The sequence below is a fragment of the Halyomorpha halys genome, unplaced genomic scaffold, assembly GCF_000696795.3.
Source record: "Halyomorpha halys isolate HHAL.00 unplaced genomic scaffold, Hhal_1.1 Scaffold61.1, whole genome shotgun sequence".
Taxonomy (NCBI): Eukaryota; Metazoa; Arthropoda; class Insecta; order Hemiptera; family Pentatomidae; genus Halyomorpha; species Halyomorpha halys.
In genome coordinates this window covers 1,178,356-1,191,136 of record NW_027110400.1, presented here as the reverse complement: position 1 = coordinate 1,191,136, position 12,781 = coordinate 1,178,356, and the positions used below count along the sequence as shown (strand labels likewise).

Sequence of the window (12,781 nt, the reverse complement as noted above, 5' to 3'; positions counted from 1 at the left end):
AAACATATTAATAATAATTTATATTGAAGAAGCACAGTTTTTCAATGATATAAAGGTTATGAAATATTACAATTTTCAATATGTTCAAATAATAAGATTTCGGGCTCAAATCTTGTTCAATTCGAAAATAAATTGTATTAATAGAGATACAGTCAAAAGCACAATTTTCAGCAAGCACAGTATTATTTTAATAAATAACTTATAATTTTATAAATAACCTAAGATTTCATTTTTAATATCATTGATACATGATAATTTTGATCACATGTTTAAACATATGTCATGTAATACATAATATAAAAGCAATTTTTTCTGGCACTTATAATTGAGATAAATAATTTATATAACAAGAATTCTTCATTATACACCTTTCTAAACAATGGCATACAGGTTAATAAGCTTGGTCGTTTCAGGAAAAAATGCCATAATGATAAACAAACCAAAAAATACCTAAGTTGGCGTGCTGAAATAAATATATATCTGGATAAGATTTGGCACCTTCAAAATATTCTGAGCCAATAAAAATAGAGATTGTAAAACATTAAAATTTGTTAGTTTATTTCCTAATAACAAATAAATTTATTTTGTGATGTACTACTTCATCCAAATTAAGAGCTTCTTAATGCATTTTGCATAATATATACAGAATATATTAAAAGAAAAATAAATAAAAATTAACAACAAAGGTCAGATATATAGAATAATATAAATTATTATGAAGGAAAATTTAAATTTAAGTGTAAATATCCGATATAAATAAATACAATTTACACTTTGCACACAATTGTCAGTCATGTACTCATTTTGTAATAAACATGTTCGGCAATTGATTAACAATGACCCATATATATATTTATAAAAAAACAGGCACATTAGCTTTCTTTTTTTAAAACTTTTTTCAGATGATTATGTCATTATAGCAAGATGTGTATGGAATGATTGCATGGCAGTTTAAAAATGGCTGTCTTTTAATTTTATCTTAACTCCATTCAAGCTATCCATACATCTATCATAACACAGAAGCCTTTTAGGCTTTTGTAAACAATCTGACAAACAAAATAATAATGATGTACTTATACATTTTTTAAATGTTTTATTTTCCCAATGGCAGTGCAGTGAACAGCCAAGCCTTTGCTTTACTTCCCAATTTTTTTGTTCTTTTCTTTTTTTTTTATCATTTAACCTGTATTAAACATTTTTTTTCTTCTATAATTGTGTATAAATAGTGTAATACTTGGAGATCCACTGTTTTAACCATAATTTCAACTTGAATCCTTCTTTCAGTACAAAAAGGAAGACAGAAGTTCTCTCTACAAAATTGTACATTTGAGTTTCTTTCTTTTACATCTGTCTTTTCCACGACCATTACTCATTTTATTGTCTTCCATCTTCCTTGAACGAATCTCCCTCATCAAATCAAAAAAAACCTATAAAACAGAAAACTCGATCAGTATAAAAACAAAGTAAGTACTTACACCAGACAGCTTAGGCACAGCATTAATTTATACACAGAAATTGTCTTCAATCAACCAAAGATCTATCATTGTAATAAGCATATCTTTGATAGTGGCACAACTTGACTAACAAATATTTTATTTTGTATTGGGCATATTGCAAAGACAGTGGCTTAGAGTTTCTTTCTCAAATGAGGACCCCCTTTCAGACTCTCCCTAAGTTACCCTTCTTATTCAAAAGTAACCTAATAACCTAAGTCTATGGTGAAATCTTTGCAATATGTCCAATACAAAATTTTAAAAAAATTATTTTTTAAGTTATAGGATTATCAAAGTAAAGCAGAAACATGTATTCTAAAGCTTTAATATAATAAAAGAAAAGTGGAGTAAGAAGTCTTTATTATATATAAAAATGATTGACTGTAACTGATTATGAAGGAGATAGTAGGGAGTGTAGTCAAAATGGGACAAAAATAGTTATTAACTATTTTATATAGTTCAATTCCGGGATGTGATGGCCGCGCGGGTTGGGACGCAGGTCCCATTGTGCTCGGTTTGGAATGTTGTGGGTTTGATTTCCAGCTGGGGCAGCTAACATCCATTTTTCGGCGGTCCCGAAGAATGAATCTTGACACTCCCACTTTAGTTAGTACGTGGCAGCAGCTCAGATAGCCATCAGGGGTTGGCAAAAGAACCACTAGGCCCACTTGCCAGACTTGTTCCCCTACCTAATACCAGTACCAGTAGTTCAATTCCAGTTTTAGATAGTTCTTATCAAATATTCTATATATACACCCCAGACTATCTCCTTCATGAGAAGCCTTTCCTTACCAGAACAATAAAAACAATGCAACATAGCTTTCTTTATCGAACCTCATCAAAATTGTCTAAACATTCTAAGAAATATTATATTTTATTTTTAAATTCTTAAACTAACATTCTTCCCTAAATAGAAGCAGATATGTTTAGCATCTGAAAGAAACAATAGAAAGAACAGTAGTTATGCAAAAATACTGTTGACAGTAGAAACTTACTTGACTAGGCTGAAGCTGAGTAATTTTTATGATAGAAAAATGACAAAGATTTCGTATTCATTTCTTTTAGATATTGTAGGCCCCCAAGTACTTACAATTTTTCACCAATTAAAACATAATACCCATCGCAATGATGAATTATTTCAAAATCATCACTATTTCTACTACCACATAAGTTTTAACAAGCCTTTCCACCTTGTGATTTCACCCAGATTTAAATTGGATTAAAAATACCTGTTTCACACACAGATCAAGTGTATTATCTGATTAACTGAAAAACATCTGAAATTTGTGCACAAAACTAAAGGATCAATCAGACAAAAATAAAACATAAATAATCTTTAGTTCAGTTAGATGGCTATACAAAGATAATTCAAATGCCCAATATGCTGTATTTTGGCTAATACTAGTCCAATTTAGATGATTTTTTATTTCAAAAGAGCATCTTTGATATTCCAGAAGATGTATGGATTTTGAGTAATTTGAAAACAATATATTTTTTTAACCAATTGAATAAGTATTTTTTTAAATCAGACTGGCAGTTAGTGAAATTAGCATGATAAAAAAAACTCTTCAGCTTCATATAACAGTGTGGATGAATACAAAGATAACGGGTTTCTATGTGAGGTTACATAAATAATCACATAATAATTAAGTAAATAATCAGGGTTACTGAGAACAATATACTAGAACTTTGCTAATACTGGTCCAATTTAAATAGTTTTTGTTTCATTTGGTAGTAAATATAAAAAACAATCTTTCAAGACATGTATAGTTTTCGTATTATTTGATATGAAATATTTATTTTTAAAACCCAGCCTTATTGTAAATCTACAAGTGACGATTGTATAGTTGTGGGGGCTTGAGAAATTCAGAAGCTATAATCTCCTGGAAGACTATATCCACTCATTTAAAAGAATGACAAAATCAGTATATTTTAATTTGGATTATGAATCTTTCAATATGTTCTATATTATTATTATTTTTATTTATTTATTTAATGTGATTTACAACTGTACAAATAATAAATAAAATAAGTAAATATGTTGTATGTTTCATTTACACTTGAAAATCTTGGGAAGGAACCACCCATCGGTGGTACTTCAAGCATTAATTTAAATTAGAAGGTCCCGTGGCCATCTTCTTTTCAGAAGCCTTGGAGGATTATCAGGGGATGTTAAGGATGAAAGATTAAGAATTAATGAGTTAGGATGGGTAAGGAGTTTGGAATGACAAGACACATATCTGTTTTGGGCCAAATCTGCAATGAATGGGATGTTAAGGTCTTTGTGGATAAGGATTTTGGATTGTAAGGATTGAATGCGAGAGGAATTTGATGGTTTGGTAGAGCCCCAGAGCTCTATTCCATATGTCCAAATTGGTCTGATTATCATAGTGTATACTAATTTTTTGTAGTGAATGGGAAGGTTAGAGCGTTTGTCAAGTAAGTGTTGTAGCAATCGGAATCTATGAGCAGTTTCTTATTTTAGTCTTGTGTGTGGATTCCAAGTAAGTCTCTTGTCAAGATGGAGTCCTAAGTATTGAATCTGTTCAACAGGCGTTAGTGGAGTATTTAGAAAGGATACTGTAGGACAGGAGGGTAGAGGTTTACGACGGAGAGTAAAGGTGATCTGGTGGGATTTGTCAGGATTTATTTTGATTCTCCAGTTTTTACACCATTCTTCAATAGATGTTATGTGTGTCTGTAGTGTTTGTGATGCATTAGTTCGGTCGTTGTTTACAGACAGTACACATGTGTCATCAGTATGTTGTTAGGACTGTGTTAGGGTGGGTTGGGATTTCAGCTGTATAAACTGTACAAAGAATGGGACCTAAGATACTACCTTGAGGAATACCGGCGGACTGAGAAAAGAGGGATGAGTAGGCTAGGTTATGATTTACTTTAAAGGTTCTATCAGAGAGGAAGGAGCGGATTATAAGGAAATATGTAGGGGGTAGGAATTGACGAAATTTATAGAGCAGACCTGGATGCCAGACTCGATCAAAAGCTTGTTAAATATCGAGGAACACTCCCGTGCAGTACATTCCGTGCTCCAATACGGAAGATATGACATCAACCACTAGATGACTCTGTTGTATGGTAGACCAAACTGGTGGTCAGGAATAACATGATATGAGTCAAGGATTGGATATAGGCGTATATTATTTATAAGTTAATGTTTTTCAAATACTGTATTTTTGAATTTTATCTCTTTTTTTGGGGCTGAGTGATATACAGATACCACTCACTCAGATTTAGTTATAATTTTTTCAAATCACTGGAAAATTACTCAATTATAGAAAAATTTTAACCCAACAAAAAATATTGGGTACTCAAAAGAACTTCAAGAACAGAATTAAAAGACAATCTCTAACTTCCAACTTTCTGTGGCATTCAATGAATATGAACTACTTGTACTAAATAAAATGTCCTGATTAATTGAAGACTACCTGAATGAAGTTGTAGACTACAGCAACTATATTTAGAATTTAATTTTATAAAAGTAACATTTTACCTTATCAACGTTCTCCCTAGTTTTGGCAGAGGTTTCGACATATGGAACACCCCATTCCTGAGCTCTCCCTTGTGCTTCAGCTAATGTAACCTTCCTTTTTTCATCCAAATCTCCTTTATTACCAACAAGAAGAAAGGGAATGTTTTCATCATTTTTCACTCGTAGAATTTGCTCTCTAAATACAATCATAAAACAAAATATTTAAATTGCTTGTTAGAGAAAAACTATCAATAAATGGATACACTGAAAACAATTATCTACTATCATATTCATATTCATCACTAATAATGGTATTTCAGATGAGCAATGGTCGAATTAGTCTAAATAAATACTAAAGTAAAGTTTGGCTAGCTATTTATTCTAAACCTTTAAATATATTTTTCTATACCTTCTGCCATGTAGAGGAATATTAACCAAACTGTTTTAAACTGAAAATTCTTACTGGTATATAGGTGGAATAAGTAGGGCCACTGCTCACTAAGAGGTTAAATAGAAGTGAGAAAACAATTGACAAAAAAATGTTTTGAATGAGTAAGAATGATAAAAAATTTCAATATAAAACCAACAGTAAAGATGTTTATTGTATGCCAAAATTTTGGTCCAATCTGAAAAAATTCTTTAGGTATGAAACGAGCTGTAATGGAAGGAGAGGACAGTCCAAAGATTACAACAGCAGATATATTAAGCACTTACATTTTCAATTTTTAAATTATGACATAAATGATCATAATTATGATTTAAAGTTAGGGTTCTATGATAATATTTATCAATCTTTAAAAAAAAAAAAAAACACCCACAAACAAAGGCATAATTAATACTATCATTATTTTATACCTTTATATTACATTTCATAACTGTTAAAAAAATATTAAGATAAAAAACATAAACAATGACTGGACTCTTTTTATGCTAAGATGAATCAGACTCAATCTCTATATAAAAAAAAATGGAAGACGAATAACCATTCTGTTTCCTAATGATCATGAAGTACTAACCTTGATATTTTGTAAATATTACTTCATAACTAAGGAAAAATAAAAAGTACTCGATATATTTAAACTATTCATCATACAAATATTTTTAACAAGTAATAAATAGTAACCTAAAATCTTGAGTTGCCTGAAAACTTTCTTCTTCTGTGATTGAGAAAACACAAAGAAATCCTTCTCCGCTTCGAAAATAGTTGTCCCTGAAATTATACAAGAACAATCAGTTGAAATTATGTAACTGACTAAAAGTATTTTCATGAAAAATATTACAGAAATATGAAACTATCTGATAAATAATTTTATTTATCTATTTAATTGTATTTATTTTTAAATAAAATACTCTTTCCAACTACAATGAATAGGAATATAAATGTAGTTATTAAGAATAGGAAATATATCAGTACAACTATACTTAAATAAGTAATAAAAAGAAAAATGATGATAAAGAATATATCGTTGAATTGAATAAAAATTCATTCACCCCTCTTTACCTACTGATTTTTTCATGGAAGGATATTTTAAATACCCTTTATATACCCTATATTCTAGATAAAATGTAAATTTAAATTAAAATCTTAAATTTTGATAGAATTCAAAAGTTAAAAATTGCATTTTCCAGTCTAGAATAGGAGTAAAAAAACATTAAATTAAATTTATCTCAGGTTTTTATGTTTGTAAGATAACATATTTTCTTCCATTTAGCTCTTTGAAAGGCAGTAATACAATCTGGTACTATCTTGACAACCTTATCACTGTTCAAAATCTTTAGAGTAATTTTTAATCTGATTATAGGATAATTATTTTCTGGATATTTTTATATATTATTATATTTATATTTATTACATTATATTTTATATTTGTTTTTCTGGAAGTGGCCATTCACGTCTGATGAACCTGGTTTCCTTCACAGAGACAAGTTTCATTGTGAGCAAGGTGAAAAAGAAATAAGTAGTGATTGAATCATACAATTGGTACTCAACGCCTCTCCTATATCCTAGAAAACCTGCAATTCAAATTCTCTGTCCAATCCCATACTACCATGTCCTGTTTATCTGACATCTACCCTCCACCCCACCAAACTGCTGTGTTTGATAAATCGTTTTTTACCCGAGCTGCATATCTCTGGAACATACCTCCTTCTCTCCCCCTAGAATTTCCTTTAACATACTTTATGTGCCAACCCTTTCCTCGTTTAAATCCCTTACATTTCACTACCTTTTGCTTCACCAATCTGACCCACTATTATAATAGTACAGATATTTTGTAATTAACTTTTTGTTTTGTTTTTACTCAGTCAGTTAGTTTTTTAATGAATCTATTTTTTTTCTCTCTGTATATAAGTTATAATTAAGTGTGGCCACACTGTTTTATGGCCAATAAATGTTATCATAAAATTGAAATTGCCTTTGTAATTGTTCTAAAGGGACCTAATCCCAGAATAATAAACTATTTTTTATTTCATTTATAATTTTGACATCTAAAATATAGAATAATATATAATTATGTATGATCAATAATATGAATCCTGGTAGAGGTGAAGTTCTATTTATTAGAAACAAAAAGGTAGAAGTGGTGATTATTTGAATGAATTCACTTGGAAATATTTATTACCTGATAGCAGCATAATCTTCTTGACCAGCAGTATCAAGAATATCTATTTGCACTTCTTCTCCATCAAGTACAACCTTTTTTCTGTAAGAATCTGCTTTAGTTGGTTCATAATCTTCCACGAACTGAAATTTAAAAAATATGTCACATTAATTGTTTAATAATATAAATTTGTGGACATAACTAGAATTAGGTTAGGAGAAAAACATTCATATGTCAATAATAAATTAAGCATAATGATAATTGCAGTAATAATAATTTCAAGATTTATAGATTTTATTAATTCGGGCCAATTTCATGTTCAGCTAAAAGATACAGAAGTAATTAAAACATTTTTTAGACTTTTATTTCTATAGATATATAACAAACATTCCTATTTAATTCAATAATATAACAATTGACTCTAAGGAAGAATCCTAATACAAGGATCCATATTTTAATTCATCATTAGCTTAATTATCTAATTCTATTAATCTTTTTAAAAATGTATTCTAATACACCAGTCCATGATAATAGTTTCAAAGGAAGCTTGTGCCATAAATCATTGATGATAATAATAATAACTTATTACTTTTTAAGAAAATTATTTTGTAAAAAAACTATTCATAAAATTTTGATTGATTAAATTAGTAGCATATTTGGAAACATATTACAAAATAATGAAGAGCTTACTGAAAAATAAATTAAAACTGACATTCAAATAAAACAGTTAGCCAATCCTTTTAGAAATTTAATCCGATAGAATCTTCAAATGACTTCTGAAAAATTAATGATTATAGCATTGCACAGTGAATACCAGCAGATATATTTTACTTAATAAATAATGAAACAAATTAAACTAACAATGTTTTGGGACAAATAGAGGACTTATTGAAAGCTCATTAATACTAATATCAGTTATCAATTCCAAAAAATGATAACAGTTGATTCACCAGAAGGTAAACAATGTAGATGATTCATAACAATGAGATCAGAAGCTTTAATCGTTGAATCATCATCATTTTTAAAATATATATATATATTTTAAAATACAATGTTATTCAATTTCAAATAAGTGATCAAGTATGTAATTTAATCTTCACAACAAATATTTGGCATTTCTCCCATAGTCCTTTATAAATTAATTTTTTAACACAAAAGTATTAATAAAATTGTTGTACATTCCAAACAATAAAAAAGGAAAAATATCTTAATCCTATTTTTCTAGGTAATAGTAATAAAATAATTAAATTAAAATTTACTATTCGGCATATGTAACCTTTCTGTAATGAATGAAAAAAAAAGGGCATGTTTCAGAAGAAAAAAAAAATTATATAGAGGTACTTAGTAATTTATATTATACCAAGTGATATGGCGATATTTAATCAATTTTATTTAAAATTTCCTTTCAATAAGATTTCAAGCTGAAAACCATAATAGATAAGAAAAATCCAACAGTATTCATTGATTTAAATAAATTCCCAGAGCATTACCCTAAGAAAAAAGAAAGTGATGAGACCATGAAAATGAATTTAACAGTTCATTTAACAAGTGAGGCATGTTCACAACTCACTTTGGGCAGAAAGTAGGTTCTTTGCATCAACAAATCAATAGACATGGCATTTTAGTTTAATTACTTTATATACTATTGCATGTTTACTAACCTCATCATACATAAATTGAAGGGTCAAAGCTGATTTTCCAACTCCTCCGCTACCAACCATAATAACCTTATGCAGAGCAGGCTGTGGTGCTGGCTTTTTCGACATCTTGAAAAAACTTGAACACACAAACAAATAATATTACCCCACAAACCTTAATGCATGAATCACTTGTTGGGAAACTCCTCAAGAGTACTATTGTTATTTAATTGTCTAGGTCACCTAACTCCCACACTTGGAGGTTATTGCTTAGTAATAAACAAGTGTATAGTTGGCACTAATGATTAAAGAAACTGAGAATAGTAAAAAACTTAGAGAGGTTATTATACATGTAAGCAACTTATAAGTATCTCATTAACACCATAAATTAGTTCTAAAACATTAAAATATGTTCACCAAAACAAAATAAAACTTACCAGTATACTTAGGGAAAATTAAAAAAATATATACAATGAGAAGGAAAATGGATTATAAATTGATTTGTTCCTTTTCCACACCCTGTTAGATGTGTTAAACAACTGTCACTTCAACAAGATTACATCTAGAAAACCTGAAACCTCGAAAGCCAAACTGTTAGCGCTTCATGCGCATCCAAGTGAGTCATTCGGGAACTTCTATGGGAGGGAATTTCAAGTTTAGAATGAAGTTACAAATCTTGCCAAAATATTTATTTTAATGTTATTAAATATTTTTATTTTAAAACAAAATAACCAATATGATTATTAATCATCTTCTTATTAATTAAGATGTTCTTAACTTATTATCTTATTAATGTTTCGTCCTAAATAAAAGATGTTGTTGTAGACACTTAGCTTTTTCCTTTAGCATTGTACCATATCCATTAGAGGGAAAAAGTTGTATTCTAAACGTACCTAGAGTCAGAATTAATCTTAATAAATGCCCTATTATAAAAGATCTAGATGAAGTATTATAATTATCAAGAGATGTAAATTCATAATAAAAAAAACATTAAAGAATAAATATTCAGAAGATATAACAAAAGCAAAACAACTTTACAACCTGTTCTGATTTTATGTTTTCAATAAAACTAATTGGGTATTGTGTAATTTATAGAGTACAGACAACTTCAAGGGGAGAATAATGGTATTCATGAGAAAAATAAATTTCTGAACTTATAGAATTAATCCTCATACCATGAATTGAATTTCCTCAGCATGGACATCAAGTCTGGGACTAGTTTATTAATCTAACCTAACTCTTAATTTTTCTATTTTTAGATATATCATGATAGAGCTTAGAAAAAAAAAACTTGTGTTTGTTATTTCAGGATTTTTTTTTACATACGGTGATCATAATTTATTTATGTATATGCATAACTATTCTGTTTTCATCCGATCATACATAACATGGACACTTTAATCTGCTCTATTTAAAAGTAGATCTCCAAAAACTAACATCATTCACTAGGGAAATATAGAAAAGTCTTGAGAAATTAAAAAAAAAAAAAAAAAAAAAAAAAAAAAAAACTAATTTTGATGTTAGAATTACTGACAAGGAACTGCTGAGACTTCTTGATAATTGAAAATTATCAGATTTTCTGGATGACATTCGAAATCTGCCTTGAGGTTACTCCATAAAAACATTCTTTTTTTATTTTGTCAGAGGTTACTGTCCTAGTTATGTTCTTGGACTTTGGAACAGAACCTCACATGCTCTGTGAGATCAAGTAGTCTGAGAGGACTCATTTTGCTCCTAGCTTATGATCTGAAGGTGGGAAGTACTTCTGCACTGAAGCTCCTTTTGCGGTAGCCACACATGATGATCTGAGAAAACTCTGCAGTTATAAACACCAAACATAATCATTTGTAAAACCATGGCCCTTATCCTACCCATATCAATTCCTGAGAAGCTCAATATGATCTTTTATTTTTTTATTATTTTTTTTTTTTTCCGGCCAAGACTCCCATTGGAGTCTTATACTGCCTAACACTGGTTGGGGGTCAAAGTTCTTCATTTTGTGGGACCGCCACTCAATGAAAAAAGTCAATGTCCCAGGCCGGATTCGAACCGGCACCGCCAATAGACATCAAATTGGTAAGACTGTGTCTTAACCACTAAGCTATGGGCAGCCCTATGATCTTTTATTATATAAGTTATAATATAAATAGCTGAATGTTATTGATAAAAATAAATAAAAATAAAAAAGATAATAAATAATAATAACAATAATTGAAAGGTTAAATCAATTTAAATTCTCAATAAATATCTTTAGCTTCCAATATGCCTTTACTCTGACTTGAGGCCCCTGTTTTGCAAACCAGCTAGTTTAAATAATAAAGGAACAACAGTTATTATAAATATTATAATTACATAATGGTTGATGTTAAAACAATAGTAACTTTAATAAACGGTTGCATTTTCTGAGCTTTTAAATATATTCACATTGCACATTTAATTCTCCAGTGCTAATAGTGATAAAATGAATTTCTTATGAGTTTTATATTTTATCACTTTTTTTTAAAACTCTATAGTTAGATTAAAAAATAATGGATGTTTATTAAATAAAATAGCTGCTACACAAAACAATAACTAAGTGTTGTGATTGAATAAGAGTTGTAGGGGACTGGTTAGCTTCTAGATTTGATAGTACTGGTCTTGTCTCCTACACTCCTCCAGGCATCTGCCATCCTCAATCTTACTGAATATAGTTTTCTGTTAAGGATACAAAACCACAAAAAAACAAAACAAACAAAAAACAAAAGAACATTTTTGGTAGTACTGTGATAACTTAAAGATTTCATTATACTTCAGTATATCTCAAGATATCTCTTTCTTTTACTTCCTATCTACACTAATTACAGTGTCTTGAATAATTGGTTCTTTTAATGAACTGAACTAATATATCTATTTATTTATTTTTTTCCAGAGAAACAATGATAACACCAAAAATTCCACAGTTCTTAGTACAGATGACCCCTTATTTGCTGAAAATTTTCAGGTACTCCTGATCTAGACCAAGAAAAAATGACAAACCAGGTTTGAGCAATTGAACTGATGTGGTTCCTGATTATTTACCAGAAGAGCCATTCTTGAATGCAGAAGTTGAAGAAATTGATCTGAATTAACATACAGATGACGAATGTGAGAATCAGACAAGTTTTACTATCAGTGCACTACTACAGACAAGTTACTTAAATGCCTAATCATGCTGTTAGAGTGTAAGACCCAACCAAAAGATGCGATGAAAAATTTCTGCCCACAACATTGTACATGGACTTCCTGGATTCATAAAATATTCAAGACAAATGTATTCTGAGTTCCTAGAGGTAGAGCATTTTGGTAGACACTATTTGATACAGAGATGGTGACATCTATTGTTAAATATACAAACATCAATACATGTCAGAGGGTGGAATCAGAAGTAGCTATGGATCTTCAAGTTAGAAATCTGACTAAAAAAAATATTCATTGATAGTAAATTTTATAAAATAAAAAGTATTAGTCAAACTTTAATTTAAAAAAAGCAGAGGAAGACTGCATATAAATGTATCAAATATGATAAACAAATATATCTGGAAT

At 29.4% G+C, this 12,781-nt stretch overlaps 1 protein-coding gene across 1 annotated transcript; it reads right to left on the bottom strand.

Moving 5' to 3' along the window:
- Nucleotide 1: 1 nt before the first annotated feature.
- Nucleotides 2–9,805, bottom strand: Rala (Ras-like protein A). Its single transcript, XM_014438576.3, has 6 exons — nucleotides 9,658–9,805; nucleotides 9,245–9,359; nucleotides 7,605–7,726; nucleotides 6,107–6,193; nucleotides 5,005–5,179; nucleotides 2–1,427 (listed from the first exon to the last, which is right to left on the bottom strand). The coding sequence occupies exons 2-6, from the start codon at nucleotides 9,347–9,349 to the stop codon at nucleotides 1,311–1,313; spliced, it is 606 nt and encodes a 201-aa protein (XP_014294062.1). The 5' UTR covers nucleotides 9,350–9,359; nucleotides 9,658–9,805; the 3' UTR covers nucleotides 2–1,310.
- Nucleotides 9,806–12,781: the final 2,976 nt, after the last annotated feature.